The sequence below is a fragment of the Pelodiscus sinensis genome, chromosome 2 (assembly GCF_049634645.1).
Source record: "Pelodiscus sinensis isolate JC-2024 chromosome 2, ASM4963464v1, whole genome shotgun sequence".
NCBI classification, from domain to species: domain Eukaryota; kingdom Metazoa; phylum Chordata; order Testudines; family Trionychidae; genus Pelodiscus; species Pelodiscus sinensis.
Window position 1 is genome coordinate 173188528 of NC_134712.1, and position 25325 is coordinate 173213852.

Here is a 25325-nt window from a genome sequence, read left to right on the forward strand (position 1 = left end):
GATAGGGGCATGGGTCCAGGAGGCAGGCGATCCCAGGGGTCCCAGGGCAGGAAGGTCAGAAATGAGGGGCAAGGAATGTTGGCTCAGAGGCAGAGGACGAGTGAGTGAGGGAGGGGCACATGCCAAGCTGTTTTGGGAGGCATAGCCTCCTCTAGTGCCTTCTTATCTGGCCCTCCATACAAATTTCCATACCCACTATGGCCATCAGGCCAAAAAAATTGCACAACCCTGCTTTAGTCTTATTACAACTTCCTCCGCAGTGCTCGATTTTATTCTTCTTCCATTTAACCTTTGTATTTTGGTAGCCACCAATAAGCCTGAAACTCTCCTTCTCTTTCCCTCTGTCTTGAATGACCATGCTCTTTTTAAAATCACCCTTTCTATGAGTTTATTTGTAACCAAGATATCATACATATTATTAACTCTGCAAAGAAAATAACTGTTTATTACACACACAGTTTTTAGAGATTGAATACACGGCATACCTGTATGCACACTTTGCATCAGCAGTTTTAGTTGTGACAGTAACATGGGCAACATGGCTTATGCTAGCCAATGCCTATAGGGGGAAAAATGAACTTTTATAAACCTCATGGAAGGAAATATTAATTTTGAAATTAATACATCTACAATGGTAGCAATTAAAACAGATATTTACTATTTGTAAGTAAATCATGTTACTGTGATATTCACTGTTTGTTTCTTCCAAGTGACATACGGCATGTCAACATTTTAATAGCAAATGCAGGATAGACTAAGTATTAACACAGAATCACTAACACCGATACAATTAAAGGCATGACAATTGTGAATACAATTTTCCTTTCAAGGACTGTACTCAGAAGTAGCTGTTTACCTTTAATTTTCTTTTTTAAATGAAAACTGAAACACTTATAAAAAAAAATTAAGGGCTGAAGAGTTCCTATCCTGTATTGTCTAGGTTTCTGACAAGAGATCTCTGCCAATGTAGCCCATAAGGTTAAGTTGCTAACCTGATAAAAAATATAAAATGCTTCTTTCCTGGATTGAGTTATACTAATTTGTTATAGCCTGCTGTCATTAAATATGTTCAGAGGCTGTGTTTTATTCATCACAATCATTCATAGTTATCCATTGTATTTAGCTGTATAAACCTGCAGGCTGGTTTCCTTTATGATTAGCTAAGGCAAATCAGTATAGGTACTTATTACCTATGACACAGATAAGAAAGGCCTACTGGTTGCCTCTTGACTTTGAGGGCCTGAATGGGGGAACCAATCCTGTTTATATGGTGTCTCTGGTCGGTAACCGCAGGGTACAACACAGAATGAAGTTATAAGTAAGGCCATCAGTAAACTTTGAGAGAAATAATCCTTATTAATAAATAGGAATAACTGTCATAATATATTAACCTATAGAGTAAATGTACGTGAAGATTTATTAGGATGAAGAAATAAGATTGGACATTGTAGACTGGGCCAGAATTATGCAGCGCCATGGCCCTATAAAATTACCATGCTAAGAATCGCATAGGGTCATTTGTTCACTTGTCAGCTTTTTCAATCAAGCTATTAATTCAACTTTGCAGTATAACTTAAGACACTCAACACTCTACCTGTGTGAGCCATCAGATTCATGCAGCATGCCGGAGATGAAGCTAATCCTCCGTCTCTTACGACCAGGTCTAGAATGGATGGGTTTGAGTATGCTAAACTTAGTAGTTCATTGCCATAGAAAAGTACCACAAGGAGTCGTTGAATTATTGCCTTGTAACCCTAGGTTTCATATCATTTGTTATTATTTCATTTACTTTAATAAAAGTTTTAACAAACTGTTACTGTCCTCAGTTTAAGCGTCCTTGCTGTGCATCCCAAGAGTCTTGTTCTGAGTTAGTGCACTCTGTAGCCTGAATTGGGATAAGAATCTAAATATCTTCTGGTCATATGCAGCCAGTGGGGAGTCATGATCTCTAGTCCATAAGTTACGATCAACACCAAACAGAAAAAAAACAAACCTTAAATTTCAAAACATTATTTAAAATGTAAAATGTTGTTTCAAGTCATGTTAACACACTGTATAGCAAAAAGGGCATACATTCATACCTACCTCTCCACCTTTTCAGGTCACCTTGAAAATTACCAAGAAATGTGTTTTGAAAACATGACACACATTTTTATATATTTGCCACTACAACAGGAGGTCTTTTTTCTTTTGCTGATTTCAAAACTTCTAATTTTATTGTATTATTTTGTGTGAGATTGAAAGAGAAGGCTAAACAATAGCTCTTCCAAAAAACTGGGATTAGAAAAAGCTAATTAAAGTCAAGAATAGCTTTCAATTTTCTTAAAGAAACTACTAAATTTTGCAGCCAGTTGGCAAAGAGGAAGATCTATCTATGAATCCATTTAAACACATACTATAGGAGAAAGTGGATACCAAAGAGAACCAGTTTTAAGCTTTCAGGATAAGCTTAACTTGCTTGCAAGTACATAACGTGGCTCAAAGGAAATATTCCCTCTAATATTTTTCCATCCATGTGCAGAATAAATTGTATGTGCGCCACCAGTAGAAACACGTGCTGTCAGCTGTGGGTGCTCCCATAATCATCGGGGCAGCATCTGAATCTTTCCTGAGTGCCTGCCCAAGCACACAGTTTATAGTGGACAGTGATCAACAGATAGCCACAAACTTGGCTTTTTCTGTCTCACTCCCTTTCAATTTCTACAGCAGTCAGAACTCTAAGATCTCAGAGATTACAGTGTGTAAATTTTAATTATTATTTCTTCCTTTGCACAGAAGTATGCTCCCTTGTGCTTAAATATCAATGAAAGAAGAGGACCAGAGTGACCCCAAAAACTAACCTTCACCAGATTACTCCAACGGACACCCCCCTTAGTTAACACACACTTCCCAGCTTCACATCACCCATACTCAGTGCGAAGATGTAATCTCATAAGCAAGGCTCGCCGAACCACGGCAAGTCCCACTTGCCAGCCGCACTGTCCGGCGATCTGCGCATGCGCAGATCGCCCAAACCCATCTCTTCTGGGTTACAATCTACTCGCCACGGGTGAGTAGACCGTATTATTTGTCAAGCCCTGCTCATAAGAAATTCCATCTTATAAAAATGACTACAGGAATCAGAAATTAACCACATGCTTATAAAAGCATAGTGGCAATGAACAAGCTATTAACCAGAAACTTACCTCTCCCCTAAACCCATATGTAGAAATACTAGCCAGGTCTTCAAATTTTTGCAATTTGCTTGTAGTGAATCTCTCACATACGATATCTAAATCTTCTTTCTATATGAAAAAGGCAGACAAAGATTAGAAATTCATTTGTAGTTCCAAAGTTTTTTAGGGCAGGGAAAAATCATCATTAATATATCACAATAAAGTCCATGAATAAGTGCTACACCACCTTGTACCTGTCCAATAGGTTTACTTACCCTGATTCCACATCCATTATCCTGGATCTGAATAAGTTTTAGACCTCCCTCCTTAATGGTCACCTGAATGCTGGTAGATTTAGCATCCAAACTGCAAAAAGCAAAGCATCTCAGTGCTGGGTCAAATGCCATTTGCCTTCAAAGAAATCCAGTCTACAATTTTACTGCAATATGTGTTTTGCCCCCCTTCCTCGTAACAATCACTACTAGGGATGAAAGAAGGCCCTAACAACAGTAACCATGTAAAAAACTAGTAGTTACACAGGAGGGGTGTTAAAAATCAAGGGCTTTTTTTTTTTTTTTTTGTAAATGGGTAATCATGAGAGCCAATACATGCAGGGAGCCATCTGACCTCTATATCAGAGGAAGCAGAACAGCTGAGGGCAGACTGGGAGCTGGATCTCCCAACAGGGAACCTGCTTAAAAGCCAGCCCGCCCGCCTACACAGACTCTGCAGTGAAGGTTCAGCAATGAGCCCAGACTCGGCAGTTAGCCGTTTACACACGTGCTCCGCCGTATCCCTAGCACACAGTTAACCTGGAGATGCCCGGGTGCGAGCCGGGAGGAGAAGACGATGCAGGAGGGCTGCCCCACACGGCCAGTGGGCGCCCGCGGAGCAGCACGTGCCGGGAGCAGGGAGGATGACACTTGCCAGTTAACCGGAGAAACTCCGACGCGCTGCGCGACTCACCTTTCAGCCCGGCGGCGCTGAGGGCGCTTGGGGGGCCGCGGCATCCGCCTCCGCCATGGCTCCCCCCGCGCCCCTCTGCAGCCAGGCCACAGGCGGGCAAAGACACCGCCCGCCGGTTCCTTCTCCCCTCCCCGCGCCACACGCGCCGCGCTGCAAGGCCTGCCCGAGCCCAGGGCAGCACCGGGGCGGGGGTCCCCCTCAGAGCGGCCGTTGGGCGCCGCTCACAACGGTCCGGCTGCGCGCTCCCGCCACGCGCAACAGCCCCCGGCGGTGGGGGGCGGGGGTCACGGGCCGCCCCGGGCGCGGTACCTGTTCTCCAGCATTTCTTTGATGGCGTTGGCCGGGCGCTGGATGACCTCGCCGGCCGCGATGCGGTTCACGACGACCTCGTCCAGCCGCCGGATCACGCCCGCCATCAGCGCCATCACGCTGGCGTGGGGGGGGGGGGGAGGGAGCTAGCGGGAGGCCTGGGGGCGTAGCGGGCGCCCCGTAAAAGTGGGGTCGCGGACACCGCAGACTCGCGCCAAACAGTTGCGAGCCGAGCCTTGGCAGCTGCTGATTGGACGGCGTGGGTGTCAATCGGCGTGGTCCCTAGGTTGGCGACTGTACGGCGGACCCTTGAGTGACGCGACGCGGAACTGCAACTCCCATGGTTCTCTGCGCTATGAGGTGGTGTGGGGCATAATCGGGCGGGGGCTGCGGATACAGGTGTGCGCATGTGGCCTTTTTCTTATTGGCTGGCAGGGTGGTCTGAGCGGTTCTGCCTAGCGCAGAGGGTTGTGGGGAATGTAGTTGTAGACCCTGCCAGGGGGCCGAACAGCGCGGGACTGGCTGCTCCACCCTGTCGCTGCTCTGGCACCATGGGAGGCCTGGCCGTGGGCATGGCATGGCCCTTGGTGACTCCCATAAGTAGTCTGCTGTGCAACTTCAGCTTGGCGTACTACTCAGACCCTGACCCCAAGCAGGTCGGTGCTGCTGTGTGTGGAACTGAAGATTGCAGGGGGAATCATGCATCTTCCAGGAACAGATCAGAGGGAAGTAGTCTGCTGGAGGGGAATGACCAGCTGGAGTGTCCGATCTGCCAGTGGTGTCTGGAAAGCAAGCTGTTACCTACTCCCACTATGTCACCAAACAAGCCAACTACTCCCATTGCAAAAAGGGTAGAGTGGGGAAGGCAGATCAAACCCGCAACCACTTGTGATGAATGGCACTGCTGTGCTTTTCATCTTCTGTGTGGCATATGACGTGGTAAAGCACTGCAAACCATTTGCCAAAGGAACATTTGTGAAGCAGTGTGCCTCTTGTCATTCTCACAGACACACTGACCTTCACTCTCATCTCCCGACCCAACACATAAGTGGGGGGTTGTTGTTACTTTTTTTTACTGCTTGTAAAGTGGGTTATTTTTGGTTTTGGACTGGTCTGTGCATTTCATACTTTTCATTTCTCTCTTGTGCTTAAATGTAATTCTTTGAGTAGCGAGTTTTAAAATGCCTGATTTGTGGTGGCAGGAGTCATTATTCCTGTGGTAATTGCTGCTCCTGGAAGTGGCTGCATGTCCCTGCAGCCCCTGAGAAAGGCAGAGCAGGGCATCTCCACATGCTCTCTTTGCCTGCAGACACCACTCCATTGATCAATATAAGGGAGCCATGGCCAAAAGAAGCTGTGGGCTCAGTGCCTACAGATGAGGGGCAGCACATAGCGCCAGGGAGCCACTGCTGTACATGCCAGCTGCAGGAGTGGTGCAGGGCCAAGGCAGGAGTAAGCCTGTCTTAACTCCAAAGCTCCCCCACACAGAAGCCGTCTCAGTTTAAATGGTGCCCAGCCAGAGCCTGTTTCCTGAACACCTGTTCCAGCCCTGAACCTCCTCCTACACTCAACCTTCTGCCCCAGACGTGAGTTCACCTGCACCCATACTCCTTTCCAGAGCTTGTACCCTTCCTGGACCCTAATTCCGCACCCTGGGCTAAGTCGGGAGCTCCTCCCACACTCTAAACTCCTTGGCCTAAGACAAGAGCCTGCACCGAACCCTCTTCCTCAGCTTGGTGAAAGTGAGTGAGGATGGGGGAGGGTGAAAGTGAGTGAGCAGGGGGAAGCCTCGAAGAGGGGGTAGGGCAGGAAGGAAGTGGGCCAAGGGTATTTGGGTTTGAGGTAGATCTTACATTGCACTTAAATTGAAAAAGTGATCTTGTGGTTAAAAAGATTGGAGACCACTGATGTAATGTATGTAGCCATCATTGATCTTTATCTGTGGTGCCTGTGAAAACCTTAAATTAGACAAGGAAATTATGTTAGGTCATTAGTTTTAAAAGAGCACAGCGAGACAAATTATATATTGGAAACAGTTTCAGACCCAATGAATATTATGTCAGAGGGAATTCTGCACTAAAAATATTAAAAATTCTGCACACAGTATTTAAAACGTACACAAATTTTACCTGTCAATAAATGTGGGGACTCTAGCATGAAAGTAAGGAGCACAGGCCACTGGTTGCATGGAAGTGGGAAATCACCTTGCAGCCCTCCTCCACCATTCCTACACAGAGCTGGCAGTGAGGCTGCATGGGATGGTGATACAGCACAAAGGCCAGCCGTGTCCCAGAAACACTTCTGGCTCATGCCCCTCAATACCAGGTGCACCAGGTGTGGGCAGGAAGGCTGAGTCCAACAGAATCTAAGTGTGGAGTGGCTTCGTGGAGGCAAGGGGAATCTGGGTGTGGGGTGAAAATACTCGGCATGGGGCAATCAGTCTGTGGGGTCTCAGTGGGGATCTGGGTGTAAAAAACATCCAGATGCACAGGGGCTTGTTGGAGGGTGGCATTCCAGATGCAGGGGAAACGGAAATCTGCAAGAAGGTCCAGATGAAGGTAGTTGGGGTTCAACAGGATGGGCCTCAGGGGGAGAAGGGAAGGCTCAGTGGGGAGTCTGGATGCTGGAGGAGTGGGGCTTGGTGAGAGTCCAGGTGCAGCTGGTTGGGGCTCAATGGGGGGGGGGGGAGCCAGGTGCAGGGAGGTTTGTCAGACTGACCTGGGTGCAGGGGCATAGGGCGCATCAGGGTGGCAGGTTCAGTGTAGGTCTCAGCAGGGTATGATCTGGATTCAAGAGTGAGGGACTGGATGCACTGGGGTTAGGTGGATATGGGAGCAGCTCCCTAAATGGTGACCCCTCCCCCCAGCAGTGACTGCTGGGGAGGGACACAGGGGATGCACTGGCCACGTGACCATCCCACCATGTGAGTCCTCTCTGGGCCACCCCTATCCCAGGGGAGTGCCCCACCTCTTCCTGCCCCTACCTCCCCCAACTCCACTCCCCTAAGCAATACAGCCCAAATGATTAGCAAGGAGCCCAGGGCCAGCAGCAGGGTTTGTGGGCCCCCACAGTCACTGGCTGGGGTCAGAAACAGTGACCCAGCCCACTCAGCTCCCCTGGCTCCTGGCTCCCCTGTTGCCGCTGAGTGTGGGGGCAGTTCCACCTCTTCTCCCAAGCCCTTTTCCCTGAGCAACATGGCTGGGAGCAGAACAGACTGAGGCTGGGCAATTCCTCTTCCTCCACCCACCACCAGCGGTGAATGTGGGGTCGGTCCAGATCTTTGCTGCTGGTGCCAGGCACCACCCTCCCTCCCTCCGCTAATCACTGTGTCACCTGGGGGAGGGGAACCAACCCCCACACTCTCCAGCAGTGGGAAGCAGAGTGATGAGGCTGGGAGATGATGGAGTGGAGCAGCTGGGCCTGGGTCACTTTGCTTCCTGCCAGTAGAGTATGTGGAGGGGGCAACCCATACTTCTGGTGCCAGGCTCCCTGCTAGTCACCCAAGCTGCCTTGGGTACCACTGGACTACCCAAAATTCAGGGCACAGAACAGTGCTGCCTGCTGGCTATTAGCCCCTTCTCCCTCCCATCATGGCATTGGGGGCACATGCCCCCCACATATCACCCTTGCCTCTCCCCCTCTCTGTTTGAGACGCAATGGGGGCAGGAAGGAGGGAATGGAGATTCCCGCATCTTGAGGAAGTTTCTGGGAGTAGGTCTGATCTAGATCCAGCCACTCTTTCCAGGAGAAGAACAAGTTCCATCCACCCCCTACCACAAGCCATCCAAGACTAGCAGCTGGGCCTGACCTAGGTTAGGAGCCACCGGTTTAAGCGTCTTCATCTCATTCCTACAGTGATTTACCAGTCCACAGGCTGCCTGAAGTGATGCGCAAGCACTGGTGCGGAGAGGCATGTGACAACTCTTGCAACTTCCCTTTGCTTCCCTGTCAGAAAGTCATTTTTTCTTTGGGGAAGCAAAGAAAAATGTGATGGACTTTAATTCTGCATGTGCAATATTCCCCCAGGAGTAGAATATGCAAGAGTTGCAATGGCATGTCTGGTTGGGATTATGACAAATAAAGCAGTAAGTGACCTAGGAAAGGATGGTCTGGTGCATTTGCTAGAGTGGACTGAGGGGATTCCTCACTTTATTCCCCTGGGGACTCCTCACTCTTTCCTCCTGGGCCCCTGTGTTGCGACCTAATGGAAAGGAAGGACTTCTTCATGTTAGTGGGAGAACTTGGGGGATGGTGACTTGAATCTTGGTCACCAGGGTCTCTCATATTGTCCAACAAAGCCATACCAGGAGCGTTGGGGGAAGGAGGAGATGGCTAAGCCCTGGCCAGACCCTTATGCCCAGTGTTTCTTAAACTGAAGCAGTCGGAGGTGTGCCGCGGCGAACAACAGAATTCAAAATGCCTGCCCTTAAAAATGGCTGCCCTTTTTTTTCCCTCAATAACTTTCCCCTGGACCCTTTTTTCCCCTGACCTTTTGTTGTTGTTGTTTTTTGTTTGTTTTTTTCTTTGTGCTTAACAAAAAATCCTTGGTGTTCCTCATAAAAAAATTGTTTTGTGTTCCTGGGTCTTAAAAAGTTTAAGAAACACTGCTTATGCCTATTGGTCTGCAAGTGAAGCCCGGTACAACTATCCTCAGTCTAAAGCACTTTTTGCCCTAGAGAGAAAAAACCCGAAGAGTTTATGCACATAGTAAGGAAACCTGTTCCATAGCTAACTAGTGTAGAAAGGCTGTGAGACTTCAGTTTTCTGGTGGATGTTACAAAACAGCTCAATGATTTTTGTCCACAGTTGCAGGGCAAGCAAGCTTTTGCCTCTTCTGCTTTCAATTGCATCTAGGCCTTTGAGAGTAAACTGAAATTGCTGCAGAAGCATATGAATGAAGTCACCCCAAATATGGGACACCAATTATTTCCTTCTTGTGATCACAAGAAATCAGACCAATAGTGAGGTATGAGCAGCAGAGTTTCCTCTGCCAGGAAAAGTGGCATTGTACCCATTGTAAAAATCTTTTGGAGGTTTCTACAGAACTGAGCTGGAAGTGTGGATAAATAGTTAAAGGAATAAAACGGTTTCTCTATGACTATAAGTCAGGCAGATAACTATATATAGGATCAAGTTACAGCATGAAGATATTTCAGAGCTTTGGCACAAAGTTTAATATTATATTGTTTTGAAGGCTGGGTAGCTTTGCAGTGAAGTAATTAAATATTCCAGTGTCAATTGCCTTCTTTGAGGTTGGCACCCCCAATCTCTGAAAATTGCTAATTTCAGCCAACTTGGGGGGCTGCAGCTCCTACCTTCTCAATAGCCTCAAAATAATCTTGAATTGAACATTAATCAGAAACTCAGTACATTTCACCTCTGTCCTACAGGTTTTACTGTCAGAGGGCATGAAAAATATGAGGCGCTTCCTTACTCTTTGTCCAATTAGCTAAAAGGAGATAACTGAAAGAATGCAAACAGAGGCTGAATGTCCTTGGTTCACAGACCTCTCAGTAGACTTCTATATTTCTTTTTGTCAGCTTGATAAACATCTGAAATGTCTTAATAGTTCCCATTTTAACTCTTTGTCCTCTGTGACCAAGCCAATTGGTACTACGATTGCCATAAACTTCACATATATCTACTAAAAAGGATGTTATACAGGACAGATACAAGACAGCGTAACATTTCAGTTTCTGTTATGGAAACTGTGTTATCAAAGGAATGCTATATATTTTAATGGTAGAGCAACACCATCAAAAGACAGGAAAAATATTATGAAAACTATCTATCTTTACTTGAAAGCAATTTTTGTGAAGGTTTGTCCACATGGGGACACTGACTGGCATAGCTATAACAGAATAAACTATGGCAGAATAGTGTCCGAAGGAGGATTTATTCTGGCATAGCTTATTCTGCTATACCCGTGCCCGTTAAATTCCATCTATGGACAAGCCCAAAGACTGGAAACACTATTCAAAACTCTATATGCCAGTTTGTTTTATTTATAGCCGTGGGGCATTTACATTTTGAAGGATCAGTTTTTGCCAGTGAATAATTTCTTGTAAGTCCTCTTTTTTTTTCTTTTTGGCTTGCAGGGCATTGTTTCAGTGTTTTAAAGTATGAATCTCTAAGTTTTGAGGGCAATGAAGGGAGCTCTATATTGACCACAAGATATCAATGAGGCCATGAGCTAAATAGTGTTTAAAATCTGTTTGGTTACATATATGTCACATCACCATAATATTTGTGCCCTACACATATTAATGAGTTAATCTTTGCATTGTGCGCCAATGCGTAGAAAAGGGGAAGTTACTTACATGTACAGTAACTAGTGTATGTACGGGAACTAAGGGAACGGGGGATGCTGTAGAACCCTCTGATTTGGTGTCCATTAGACACAGGGTTTAGAGTTTGGCTCACTGGCTCTCAGCACCCTTACTATAAAATTGGTCCAGCACCCCTGAGGCCTTGAGATGTACTGTGGAGAAGCAGGGATTAGTTACTGTCCCCAAATCTTGATTTAGTAGGTCTGCTACTGGGTAGGCAAAGAAGTGGCTGCAGAGATAGGCAAATCAGGTCCAGGAATCCTGACTGCCTCAGCTATCTGGTGCTATAAGGATGATTATTGATTTCTTTTGGTTTACTTTGTTCAGAATTTGAGGTGGGGGGATAAACATATAACAAGATTCAGGACCATGGAGTAAGGAAGATGACTTCTAAGAAGCTGCATCATGTTCTCGAACAGAACTACCGAGATTTAACAAAATGGTGTTGTAAAGAGGCCTGTGCCCAGGAAGTCCCAGGTGAGAAATTTTTCATGTGCTAGAATCACTTAGCTCCTATTCATCATCCTGGCAAAAATTCCTGTCAGTGAGTCTGCTTGGTGTTCTGCACACTTGGTAGATATTAGGTTCTGAGCTAGGGTTGAGGGCATTGGTAATGTAGTCTGGAATTTAATGTCACTGTGTAAAGGCTGTCATATGACCCAGAAGCTGCAGGCAGGTCTCTGCTGTGTTGCGGGCCTGGACGTCATGTGGAGATGGTGTTGGATATAGTGACAAACCTATCCAACCCTGGAGGTTGTGAACTCCAGCATGTATCCTATGGAGTGTAGGCTTTTCCATTTTGACCAACAGCCCCATAGAGTGGGAAGAGAGCTGGGATCTTGTTAGTTGCAGACTATACAGTAACTCCTTGCTTAACACTGTAATTATGTTCCTGAAAAATGATACTTTAAGCAAAACTATGTTAAGCAAATCCAATTTCCCCATAAGAATTAATGTAAATGGGAGGGGTTAGGTTCCAGGGATATTTTCTTCAGCAGACAAAAGGGCAGTATATACAGTATACATTTTAAACAATACTGTACACCGCAATGATGATTGTGAAGCTTGGTTGAGGTGTTGGAGTCAGGGGGTGGAATATTTCCCAGGGAATGTCGTACTACTAAATGAGGCCTATGTGGTCTGTGAGACCACTTTGAGAAACACATTAACTGGCCATGCTGGTTTATTTACGGGAACCATTGTGTCGGAGTCTTGCGGCTCCCATTGGTTCTGTTTGACTGTTTGTAGCCAAGGGGGGCCACGGGAAGCGGTGACACGGCCCACACTACTTCCCATGGCTCCCATTGGCTGCAAATGGTGAAATGGAGCCAATGGAAGCCGCGAGGCTTTGTGGGCGCAGTGCCAGTAAATAAACAAACCATCATGGCCAGTTAATGGGTTTCTCAAAGTCATTTTGCAGACCACTTTGAGAAACACTGCTCTAGAAGCACACTGAAGCAGGAGGGAGGAAACACAATAGACACAGGGCAGGGGCTACAAACACTTCTATGCAGAAACTGAACATGATGATGAACCCATGCTAGTCTGCTGGAACGCACCACTTTCTCTTTTGGACGGTGCACATACAGCTGCGCAGTGCTGAGGAGTGTGTGTGTATGAGGCAGAGATGTGCATTACCCCTTTAAGTACACTGCCTTTATAAGCAGACCAGGAAGTCCACCCTCAAGAATCTGTAGCTGTGATTTCCTGCTTTGTGGAGATGGGGTACGGAATGTGGGACTCGATTGGGAGGAGTTGGGGGGACATCCTGACATCAGTACCCCTTTCCCACTTCCAGCAAGCAGGATACTCCCGAGAGCATCTCCGAGGCGGAGGGCAAGAGCAGCACAGCAGTATACCTTACAGGGAACTTAGAGGAGCTGATGGGAGGCTGCCAGCCCACGCTGGTTCCTAACCCCAGAAAGGCAGGCTGCGTTTCCATAAAATCCTGCAAGTAGTAGACAAAACGTGCAGCCAAATGAGTTTATAAGAGAGAATAGCCCAACTTGAAATGAGCATGTGCTTTAGCAGATAAGCCATGTAACAACAAAATAATGTTAACTGGGACAGCATTAAATGAGGAATTACTGTAATGTGCATGGCATTGCTAAACTGTTTAGCCAAAAACAAGTGGGGAAAATAAAAAGCAAGAAACTAATCACAGCAAACCATATAAAAACAAGGAAAAACAAATTAGTAAAGACATTATTTGGACTGCATATGGAAGTTACAGAGTAATAAATTGTGTAGCCAAATTTCATGTTAGTTATCCATCATAATTTGTGGTCAGTGATTCCAGTGCTGCTGCCTCTTCAACACAGATCCCTCCAGTCTCCTGAGAATGCCCAGGCTTCAGCCCCACCCAGACTGGGGGCCGCCTGGGCTCTAAAGCTGGGTACCTTCCCCTGCAGCGTGGGGTCTTGACTCCCACAGGGGTAGGGCTGGGGGCTTACCTTCCCCCAGCCCTATGTTCACACTGTGCCCATGTTGACACTGCACCCTGACACACATGTTGTTCAAAACAATCTTGTTCAGTGTCTGGTTACCATTATTGACTTCTGACAGTACTTCTGACTCGTTACTGTCCATTCCTTAGGTTACCTGAAAGACAGCATCTACAGGAAATGAACGGATCTATGTCAATAGGTATGTCTACACTGCAGTATTTTTTTGGAAAAACAGCCGTTTTTCTGGAAAAACTACACTTACGTTTACACTACTATTGCGTTCTTTTGACAGAAAGTCGAAAGAACAGAGGGTTTTTTTCCGACAGTGGTAAACCTCTTTCTATGAGGAAGAAGCCTTTTTCTAAAAGAACTCTTTCAGAAAAAGGCACGTGTGGACATGGAAGAGGCTTTTTTTTTTTTCCCCGAAAGAAGAGGCCTCCAGGAAATAACACAGATGCCCTGGTGGACACTCTTTCCAAACTAATCCAAACTCTATAGTTCCTGTCTCCTGCCAGCTCTTAAAGCTGCAGGCACCCTGGACAAGTCTTGTGGCAGGAAGCCGGCCCTGGGAGCAGCACTTGACCACACGGCTCTCCCTGCTGCAGGCATTGCCACTCATGGCCCAGCCGCAAGCCACAAGCCCCCTGAGATCCCCTTGGCTCTGGACCCTCCTGGTCCAGAGTGGAGATCCTGTCCCTTCTCGAGCTGTGGGGGGAGGAGGAGACCCTGCAGGATCTCTGCTTCTGGTGCCAAAATGCAGACATCTATGGGCACATGGCCAAGGCCCTGGCGAAGAGGGGACACCCCTTCCCCCCTACCTTAGAACAGGTCCAGAGTAAAGTTAAAGAGCTATGCCAGGACTACACCAGGGCAAGGGAGCGCAGCTCTCACTCCGGGACAGGACCCCACTCCAGCCCCTACTACCAGGAGTTCCACCAGATCCAGGGGGGAGGCAGGGGGAGGTGGGGAAACCCTTTCTCCACCCGTGGTGGTGGACTCGGGGCTTGAGATGCCCGTCGTCGCCTGCCCAGGAGGAGGAGGAGGAGGATAAGAGACAGCAGGGCAGAAGGAGGAGGACACGGCCAGTACAGTCACCCTCACTCTCGAGCCAGTATCCCAGGCCCTGGACGTGTCACAGGTATCGTCAGATGGTGGGGAGGGATCATCAGATGAGTGCTCTCAGTATTCCACACACACAGAGCGGGGGAGGCAGGCACAGAGGGGATGGGGTGCGATCATTGTTCAACCTTCTCAGCCTGGACATCATGCTGCAGTCGGTGCATGTGGAAGCATGTGCAGTGCCAGTCTGCGCCACGCAACCTCAGGAGGCAGCCCCAGAGCACCCTTAGGATCCTGCTCACAGGCTGAGGGGAGGCCACACACAAAGGTCTGACCCCTGGAGGGGGACGCCCTCCCACCACCAGCCACCATGGAAGCAGGCTCGTCACAAGGGCACACACGACCCCATGCAGACCGAAGAGTGCCGCACAGAGCACACAGACATGCCTGCCCGCACGAGGCACCACCCGCTAATGCGGACAGTGCTGCCAGGCGCAGGTGTGTGCAGGCCCCATGGAGGGCCATGTTGCTCTAGACCCCTCTCCCGCCCATGGGATTTCACTATGGCTGGACACTTGCCTTGCCTGCTTGTCTGGAAGAGGGGCAGCATGGTCCTCTGGGCACCTCGGGGCCCCTGTGAGGCTGAGCCTGCTGTGCAGGCCACATATGGCCTTGCTCCCGGGACATCTCCATCCTCTGGGCGGAGGACTGTTGGTCGCTGCTCAAAAGAGGGCATAGCCTCAGGGACAGTGTGTGCATGGATGACTGACCGCCTCTCCCTCTTTATTCTCCACAGCTGGACCAGCCATTTCTGAGGGGTGATCCACACTAGCCAAGGCAGCCTCCCAACTCTGGGGGAGCTGAAAGCGCACGAGGGTCCATGAAGACCTCTTGAGGCAGCATGTGGGCGTCCTGCATGACATGCAGCAGACCCTGGTGCAGAAGGTCCGGGAGGACGCTGAGTGGTGGAGTCGTATGTGGGACCAGCTTGTGTGGCAGGGCAGCAACATGTGTGCCATCATGCGGGAAATGATGGCACACCCGGCTGCTGTCCCTGATCCTACTTCCCACCCTCCTGCCCCTCCCTGCTATACCCATTCCCCCTCTCCCTGCCCCCCAATCGATGCCCATTCCCCCTCCCCAAGTGATGCCTCTGCTCCCTCCCTCTGCTATGCCTATGCCCCCTCCCTCTGCCACCCCTACACCACTCTACTCCACTTTCCCTAGGGTCCCGTTTCCAGGACTCCCTCCTCTCTCCCCCCCTCCAGAGAGACTACAGCCCAAGAGTGCCTTACCTCCATAAGGAGGACCCCGATGGTGGACTTCCCCACACTGAACTGGTTGCCCACCAACTAGTAGCTGTCTGGGGTGGTGAGCTTCTAGATGGCAATGGTGACCTGCTTCTCCAGGGGGCTGGCAGGCCACAGGTGGGTATCGTGTTGTTGGAGGGCAGGGGAAAGCCAGGCACACAGCTCCAAAAAGGTGGCCTTCCATATGCGGAAATTTTGGAGCCACTGCTGGTTGTCCCACCGCTCCATGACCAGCCTCTCACAAGTCGGAACTGGTGTCCAGCCTCCAAAACGGTCTCTTCACTGTGGGGTGCTGTTGCCAGGGTTTTGCTCCCACATACAGAGAAAGGGTCTCAAGGATGAGCTCGGTGTCGAGTTCGTGCCGGGCCGTGAAGGCAGCCTGCACAAACTGCTGCACAAACTGCAACTTGGCCATGTGGGGCCATCGCATGTCCAGGGGCAGCTCCGGCTCCATGGCAGGAAGAATAATGCTGAGGTGTACAAATACTGGGCAACCAGAGCACACACAGCTAAAGCTTTGCTGTCCCTTGGAGAGGTAGGCAAGCACTCAGCAGAAGCAGAGAAATGGCTATCCAGGGTGGAGTCCCTTTAAGCACGTCTCTCAGCTAGCCTTCAGAAACAGCACTCGGAAGCAACTGCTGACCTAATGCCCTGCCTGAACTGGTTCCGGGTGGCCTTATATATGAGATAGCTTCCAATCCATGTGGACTCTATCTTTCGAAAAAGCAGATCGCTTTTTCAATGCCCTTTTGCTGTGTAGATGCTCTCTTTCGAAAAAAGAGATCCTCCGGAAAAGGGCTTATTCCGGAGAATCACGTCTAGACTGGCGCTTTTCTCCGGCTTATCCCCAAGCCGGAAAAAAGCGGCAGCCATGTAAATGCAAATGCCGCGGGGGATATTTAAATCCCCCGCGGATTTGCAATTGCAATGTGTCTCATTAGCATCCCTTTTCCGGAAAGGGATGCCAATGTAGACACAGCCTAAATGTTTTTTGCTTGTTTGTTTTACATTTCTCTTGTAACCCAAATTTAATACTGAAGTAGGTTAACTCACTGCCACAGTTCCTCCTGATGGTCAATCCAAGAATTAGTTCTTACAGATCCAGTGCACCCTCCTCCAAATACATCTCACCACTGATACTGGTACCCCCTTTTTTTTCAACAGAATTTTCTTCCCGTTTGTTTGGGGAGGAGGGTGTTCAGTATTTTTGGTTAAACCATCTGGCAACTCTACTGGGAGTGGATGGCAGAGGCCTGTAACTGCAGGGAACTCAGTGCAGCTGCTGGGAGCCTTGGTGAATTCCCCGCAGTTCCTGGGCCACACTGTTAGTTCCCCACAACTCCTAGCCCCGAGATGAGTTTGGGAGCTATGAGGAGCTCTGTGCTGGGGCCAGGAGCCAAGGCTCTCAGTATTCACAAATTTCACCATACACAGTGGTACCAGTAATGTATCCACTGCAAATGGCCAAGGTTTCCTGTATACAACTTAAGGCATTAAGAGCTCAACATTATTAAGGCAATGTATTTTAGAAAACAGGTAAATAAAAGAGACATTTAAATAAGCAAGTTATAACATTTTTATTTAAACTTCTAATAGGAATTACTAAAAATAAGTTATTTGCACACTTTGATGTATTAATTTAGTAGCAGATGGTATTTTCCATTACTTTATATTAATATATATTAAAAACTCTGTTATGTGAAAACAAGGACAATTTGTGTTTTAAATATTAATCCACAGTTAGGATCAGAAGCAGAGTCTGAATTTTTATTGCTTGGCAACCATATCTTCAAGAAAGTTAGGAGTATTTCCAGCTGTTGCATTCCTGAAGGCTTAAACTAACTCATTTGCTGAACTTCTTTAAAGTAAAGGTTTTAATATGTTTTATCTTTGTTATATTTTGTTTTCAGTTGCTTCATTCTTTTTTAGCAACAGAGGTTTCTGTGATAGTGTACCGTTTAACTTTTAAAACAAAAGGCAGAAGTAAGGAGTGGTGTATGGAAGTGGGAGGAGAGCAACCTAGAATGGGAGGAAGACCTGAACCAAGAGAGATTAATTAAATCTATCAAGTTATTTTAAAGCACAGAGAAGATATAAAGCAAAAATAACTAGTGTGTACAAATATTTGAGAATTTTAGCTCTGAGCGAGGAGTAAAAGCAATTGGAAACCCATAACCCCTGGTTTTTATCCTGGCTTTGAGAAAAGAGTGTGTGTGGGGGGGTCATTATCTGCTCTTGCAAAACCTGGATTTATTTCCCTGGTGTCTGTTGTTTTTGTCTGCAAACCAAATGGATTGCAGGAGTGCCCTTGCCTGCTACAGTTAACTGTTTCTGGACAATTTATGTGTTACTTCATCAATTCTAGGTGTTAATCTGCTCAATCTTGATTTTTCACTTTACAATTCTTTTTTATCTACTTCCTTGCAATCATGTTGTGACTCCTGTCTCATTGTGTGGTCTATGAACTGTTCCATTTTTTATTTCATTTGATTTATGAATTCAGAGTACTGTTTGCTGTTTCTCTCTCTTGGGCACTTACTTCTCCTGTTGTAACAGGAACCAGCCTAAGCCTCTGTTTAGGATTTATTAGAACTAGGCTCTTATCCTCCAGTGGTGGCCAATCTGGGTCATTCCATTGCAAAACCTATTCCAATCACCCCAAATTTCATATTTTAATTTTACTAGGGCCATCTTTTTTCATTACTGTACTCATTCTTTGTCCGCTACGTACATACCCAAAATCTTTTCTTGCCCCAACAATATTTATAATGGGGGTTGGCAATTCTCTTCTGCAGATTCTCTACAACTGTTTCCAAAGTTCTGTTCTTTTCCTGTGCTTCCCAGTGTTTTGTTGCTTCCGTTGTTTCCTCTAACCTTTTCTTTGTTTCTGTTATTTGCGGTCAGTTTTGTGTTGTATTGGCTTAACCATTTAACTGCCATGGTTATAGTTTGCAACATGATACCTTTCTTACTCTTATTATTTTTCAGGGATACAGTCTCTGTTTTAGCCTTGCAGATTCCATTACGTTTCTTTCCCACTTTGTTTTTTAAACTCATATGGACCACTTTTATTGTTATATTTCTACCCAGTGTGTCCAAACCTTATTAATTTAGGGTTTAATAGAGGATACTAGGGAAGTTAAAAGTTGGTTAATTGAATAGTCGAGTAAAATCGTGATTTCTTATCAGTTAGTCGACTATTCTATAGTCCCTGAGGGTGGGGCCAGCAGCCAGTGTGCCCCAGCATCACTCCCGAGGAACCCCCTGCCACTCTGCACTGGTGCCTCTGTATCAGAGGCAGCAGCATGGGGTTCCAGGCAGGATCCTGTCCACGAGGGGAGCCAGTTTAAAAAACAGCTTCCCTCTTGGACCGGCTGCCTGTTGTCCTGTGCTGCTGTCTCTGATACAGAGGCAGCAGTGCAGGGTGGCAGCAGCCTCTGTCCAGGAGGGCATCTGTGCTTTCGGACCTAGCACAAAATAGAACTGAGAGGGCTGTCTGCCTGCCTGGCTCCTAATACACTTTCAATGCAGAGCCGCAGCAGGGGTAGGTCTCAGACTCAATGCAAGCTACAACTGAGCTGGGATGCTGGCCAGGCTGCTAAAAAATTTACTGGGAGGGACGGGGAGGAAAATGCATGTAGTCTGTAGCATTTACCTATAAGCTTTTGCTTATCGATCAATCGGTTAATCAACTAGGATACCTAGGGAGGGAATTAGGGGGTTTCCTAGCTTGAAGTTTTCTGTCATGTTAGTTTGCAACAATCCCTGCAGCAAACAGTATACCACTTACCAAATCAGCAGTCGGGAGCATTGTCTGTTGGGAGCATGTGCGTTCTTTCGGTATGGAGTCCAAGTCCAGAGCAGGTAATTGGTTCAGCAGACATTTACAGCATAACCCAGACAGATCACAGACTTTATTCAGTGCTGAGGGCACTTGGCCAGGTTTATCGTTGACAAAACGTGATCCTTGTGCCCTGGCTCCCTGGTTACAATTATATTAACTCAGGCATGCCCATGACAATGGACCAGCTCAGCCAGCTGTGGGAATTTCTGCTGCCCTCCCACGCTGGATAAAGGTGCCTCCCCTATGATTTCTCATTGATACATGGATGTGAACAAATTATGTATTACACTCCTGATGTGGTTAGTTACTAACCCTAGAGCTTTTTCCTGCTGGTTCTAACAAAACATTCATTATTCATTCATTATTCTGTCCTCCCATCCTGTTTAACTCAGGGTTGGTGTACAGTCTCTCAGGAATGAGGTTACATAAATATCCAGTACCTAGTACTTTGGAATGCCCATGTTTTAGCAAGGCGTCCTTACCTTTGTCAAGTTCATATATCAGACAGTGAACTTGTAAGCAAGCATCTGCCTTATGACAGGTCTACTTTTGCTCCATAGTATGACCTGGCTTTGCAGACTGTGGTTCAGGCCTCACATCTTGCACCAGGCCCAGTGCTTCAAGCTCTCTCTCTCTACTACAGCCACAGGGGGAGAGGTAGATATGCTGGAGGGCAGGGATAGAATCCAGAGTGACCTAGACAAATTGGAGGATTGGGCCAAAAATAAATCTGATGAGGTTCGACAAGGATAAGTGCAGAGTCCCACACTTGGCACAGAAGAATCTCAGGGACTGCTACAGGCTGGGGACCAACTAGCTAAGCAGCAGTTCAGTAGAAAAGGACCTGGGAATTACAGTGGATTGAATCAACAGTGTGCCCTTATTGTCAAGAAGGCTAACAGCATATTAAGGTGCATTAGCAGGAGCATTGCCAGCAGATCTAGAGAAGTGTTTATTCCCCTCTATTTGGCATGAGTGAGAACACATCTGGAGGATTATATCCAATTCTGGGCCCCCTATTACAGAAAGGATGTGGATGCATTGGAGAAAGTCCAGCAGAGAGCAACAAAAATTATTAGGGGGCTAGAGCACATGAATTATGAGGAGAGGCTGAGGGATTTGGGCATATTTAGTCTACAGAAGAGAAGAGTGAGGGGAGATTTGATATCAGCCTTTAATTATCTGAAGGGAGGTTCCAAAGAAGATGGAGAGAAGCTGTTCTCAGTTTGTGACAGATGACAGAACAAGGAACAATGGTCACAGATAGCTGCAGTGGCACAGGAGCCAAGCAAACAGAGCTGTAAACAGGGGAGTTTGTAAAGGGAGTTTGGATATTGGAACTTGTTTGGAGTTTGTTTTTGCTGTGGAGAGGGTGTTTTGGTTTGTTTTTGTGTTCACCGGACTAATAGGATTTTGGTGAGAAAGTAGATAAAACACAGGGGCTACGTCTACACTGGCCCCTTTTCCGGAAGGGGCATGTAAATTTCACCAGTCGTCGTAGGGAAATCCGCGGGGGATTTAAATATCCCCCGCGGCATTTAAATAAAAATGTCCGCCGCTTTTTTCCGGCTTTTAAAAAAGCCGGAAAAGAGCGTCTACACTGGCCCCGATCCTCCGGAAAAAGTGCCCTTTTCCGGAGGATCGGGGCCAGTGTAGACGCTCTTTTCCGGCTTTTTTAAAAGCCGGAAAAAAGCGGCGGACATTTTTATTTAAATGCCGCGGGGGATATTTAAATCCCCCGCGGATTTCCCTACGACGACTGGTGAAATTTACATGCCCCTTCCGGAAAAGGGGCCAGTGTAGACGTAGCCAGAGGCATTAGTGGTCATGGCCCAAGAAGTAGAGAACACAAGGAGGATGATTGGATGTGGTAGCTGCGGTATGTACATGATTCTGGAGGGGGTACCTGAAAGGAGTTTTGTTTGCATGAAGTGCCGCCTAATAGAGCTGATGGAAGAGAAGATCCGAGAACTGGAGATGCAGGTGGAAACTCTGGTCGAGTTTAGAAGGGGGTTTGAGCAGATGATGGGGCAAAGGCATGACGTGGCTGAAGGGGAAAGCTTAGATATGCAGATGGAAGCAGGATCAAGGGCCTCAGAGGGGGGACTGCTGGGCGACGAAAATGGACAGTGGAAGCATGTGACTCAGAGGACCAGGCAGAGGAAAAGATGGGTCAGTGAAGGAAAAATAGAGCTCAAGAACAGGTATGTGGAGCTGGAAAATGAAGAAGGGGTACAGCAGGTAGATAATGAAGATGGAAGGGTAAGGAAGAAGAGAAGAGTGGCTAGTCTCATAGATAAAGGGGAAGACTTAATGGAGACAACACCAATAATGAGCATTAGGATTACAAGGGAAAATAGGAATGGCAAGGACTTGCAGCCTGAGGAAGCTAGAGATAGACCAGAGAATTTCACCGTCACTAGGAAAAGGCAGGTCTATGTGATTGGGGACTCCTTATTGAGAAGAATAGATAGGCCTGTAACCAGAGCTGATCCAGAGAATAGAAGGGTGAGCTGTCTGCCAGGTGCTAAGATACGAGATGTGGAACTGAGGTTGAAGAGAATTATTAAGGGAGCAGGAAGGAATCCATTGATTATCCTTCATGTAGGAACAAATGATATGGCTAGATTCTCGCTGGAACAAATTAAGGGAGACTATGCTAGGCTGGGGAGGCTGCTCAAGGAAATTTAGGCTCAGGTGATCTTTAGTGGGATTCTGCCTGTTCCTAGAGAAGGGCAACTAAGATGTGACAGGATTATGATGATCAATAGATGGCTTAGGCAGTGGTGCTATAAGGAGGGCTTTGGGATGTATGGTCACTGGGAGGCATTTATGGACAGAGGACTGTTCTCTAGAGATGGACTTCACCTAAGTAGGGAGGGAAATAGACTTCTAGGATGGAGGCTGGCTCAACTTATTAAGAGAGCTTTAAACTAGGAATTTGGGGGAGACGGTTGGGAGATGCCCAGGTAATCTCTACGCCAGATTTTAACACTGAGGGGGAGGAAAACAAAGTAAGAAAGAATATAGCTGGGGGTAGGAGAATGAACATGAGGAAGGGTGGGGTGGATACTAGTCTAATAGGTCATATTGGAGGTATAACGTCTGTGCCAAATTGGGTAAAGAATGTGAATGAGGCCAAACAGCAAAAATTAAGATGTTTGTACACCAATGCAAGGAGCCTAGGTAACAAAAAGGAGGAACTAGAGCTATTGGTCCAGGAAGTGAAACCAGATATTATAGGAATAACAGAAACATGGTGGAATACTAGGCATGACTGGAGTACAGGTATTGAAGGGTATGTGCTGTTTAGGAAAGACAGAAATAAGGGTAAAGGTGGTGGAGTCGCATTGTATATTAAAGATGAGGTAGATTGTAAAGAAATAAAAAGTGATGGAATGGAGAAGACAGAGTCCGTTTGGGCAAAAATCACATTGGGGAAGAAAACTATCAGATCCTCCCCTGGGATAGTGCTTGGGGTGTGTTATAGACCACCAGGATCGAATTTGGATATGGATAGAGACCTCTTTAATGTTTTTAATGAAGTAAATACTCATGGAAACTGTGTAATCATGGGAGATTTCAACTTTCAAGATATAGACTGGAGAACAAGTGCTAACAAGTAATAATAATAGGGCTCAGATTTTCCTAGATGTGATAGCTGATGAATTCCTTCATCAAGTAGTTGCTGAACCAACAAGGGGGATGCTATTTTAGATTTGGTTTTGGTGAGTGGCGAGGACCTCATAGATTAAATGGTTGTAGGAGACAACCTTGGCTCGAGTGATCATGAACTAATTCAGTTTAAATTAAATGGAAGGATAAACAAAAATAAATCTGAGACTAGGGTTTTTGATTTCAAAAGGGCTAACTTTAGTAAATTAAGGAAATTAGTTAGGGAAGTTGATTGGACTAAAGAAATTTTGGATCTTAAAGTGGAGGAGGCTTGGAATTATTTTAAGTTAAAGTTGCAGAAGCTGTCAGAAGCCTGTATCCCTAGAAAAGGGAAAAAATTTATAGGCAGGTGTGTTAGACCAAGCTGGATGAGCAAGCATCTCAGAGAGGTGATTAAGAAAAAGCAGAAAGCATATAAGGAGTGGAAAATGGGAGGGATCAGTAAAGAAAGCTACCTTATTGAGGTTAGAGCATGTAGGGATAAAGTGAGAAAGGCTAAAAGTCAGGTAGAGTTGGACCTTGCAAAGGGAATTAAAACCAATAGTAAAAGGTTGTATAGCCATATAAATAGGAAAAAAACAAAAAAAGAAGAAGTAGGACCGCTAATTACTAAGGATGGAGTGGAGGTTAAGGATAATCTAGGAATGGCCCAATATTTGAACAAATACTTTGCTTCAGTCTTTAATGAGGCTAATGAAGAGCTTAGGGATAATGGTAAGTTAACAAATGGGACTAAAGATAAGGAGGTAGATATTACCATATCCGAGGTAAAAGCCAAACTTGAACAGCTTAATGAGAGTAAATCGGGGGGCCCAGATAATCTTCATCCAAGAATATTAAAGGAACTGGCACATGAAGTTGCAAGTCCATTAGCAAAATTTTTTAATAAATCTCTAAACTCAGGGGTTGTACCATTTGACTGGAGAATTGCTAATATAGTTCCGATTTTTAAGAAAGGGAAAAAAAGCGACCCTGGTAACTATAGGCCTGTTAGTTTGACATCTGTAGTATGTAAGATCCAGGAACAAATTTTGAAGGAGAAAGTAGTTAGAGACATTGAGGCTAATGGCAATTGGGACAAATTACAACATGGTTTTACAAAAGGTAGATCGTGCCAAACCAACCTGATCTCCTTTTTTGAGAAAGTAACAGATTTTTTAGATAAAGGAAATGCAGTGGATCTAATCTACCTCGACTTTAGTAAGGCATTTGATACAGTACCACATGGGGAATTATTGGTTAAATTGGAAAAGATAGGGATTAATATGAAAGTTGAGAGGTGGATAAGCAACTGGTTAAAGGGGAGACTACAGCGGGTCATATTGAAAGGTGAACTGTCGGGTTGGAGGAAGGTTACTAGCGGAGTTCCTCAGGGATCAGTTTTGGGGCCAATTTTATTTAATCTTTTTATTGCTGATCTTGGCATCAAAAGTGGAAGTATCGTAATAAAATTTGCGGATTACACAAAGTTGGAAGCTATTGCCAATTCAGAAAAGGATTGGGATATCATACAGGAAGACCTGGATGATCTTGTAAATTGGAGTGATATCAATAGGATGAAATTTAATAGTGAGAAGTGTAAGGTTATGCATTTAGGGATTAATAACAAGAATTTTAGTTATAAGCTGGGGACACATCATTTGGAAGTAACGGAGGAGGAGAAGGACCTCGGAGTCCTGGTTGATTATAGAATGACTATGAGCCACCATTGTGACATGGCCGTGAAAAAGGCTAATACGATCTTGGGATGTATTAGGCGAGGTATTTCCAGTAGGGATAAGGAGGTGCTAGTGCCATTATACAAGGCATTGGTGAGACCCCATTTGGAATACTGTGTGCAGTTCTGGTCTCCCATGTTTAAGAAGGATGAATTCAAACTGGAACAGGTACAAAGAAGGGCCACTAGGATGATCCGAGGAATGGAAAACCTGTCTTATGAAAGGAGACTCAAGGAGCTTGGCTTGTTTACTTTAACCAAAAGAAGGCTGAGGGGGGACATGATTGCACTTTTAAAATATATTAGAGGGATAAATACCAGGGAGGGAGAGGAATTATTTAAGTTTAATACCAATGTGGACACAAGAACAATGGATATAAGCTGGCTAGTAGGAAGTTTAGACTTGAGATTAGACGAAGGTTTCTAACCATTAGAGGAGTGAGGTTCTGGAACGGCCTTCCAAGGGAAGTAGTGGGGGGAAAAAGATCTATCTGTTTTCAAGATTAAACTAGAT

At 46.3% G+C, this 25325-nt stretch overlaps 1 protein-coding gene and 1 long non-coding RNA gene across 4 annotated transcripts in view; one reads left to right on the forward strand and one right to left on the reverse strand.

Moving 5' to 3' along the window:
- The window catches only part of MLH1 (mutL homolog 1), a 47193-nt gene extending 42497 nt beyond the window's left edge, over positions 1-4696 (reverse strand). The window contains exons 1-4 of one of the 3 annotated variants that reach the window (XM_075921790.1): positions 4431-4696; positions 3431-3521; positions 3186-3284; positions 486-559 (exon numbers count right to left, since the gene is read on the reverse strand). In XM_075921790.1, coding sequence (XP_075777905.1) covers positions 486-559; positions 3186-3284; positions 3431-3521; positions 4431-4546 — 380 coding nt within the window. In that variant the 5' untranslated portion in view covers positions 4547-4696. Of the gene's footprint in view, positions 1-485; positions 560-3185; positions 3285-3430; positions 3522-4121; positions 4379-4430 lie in introns of those variants that run through there. The other 2 variants (XM_075921791.1, XM_025185134.2) reach the window with 2 other exon arrangements.
- Positions 4666-17637, forward strand: LOC112545971 (uncharacterized). Its single transcript, XR_003089556.2, has 4 exons — positions 4666-4790; positions 11087-11236; positions 13356-13405; positions 15062-17637. It is a non-coding gene; the product is annotated as an uncharacterized LOC112545971 (long non-coding RNA).
- Positions 17638-25325: the final 7688 nt, after the last annotated feature.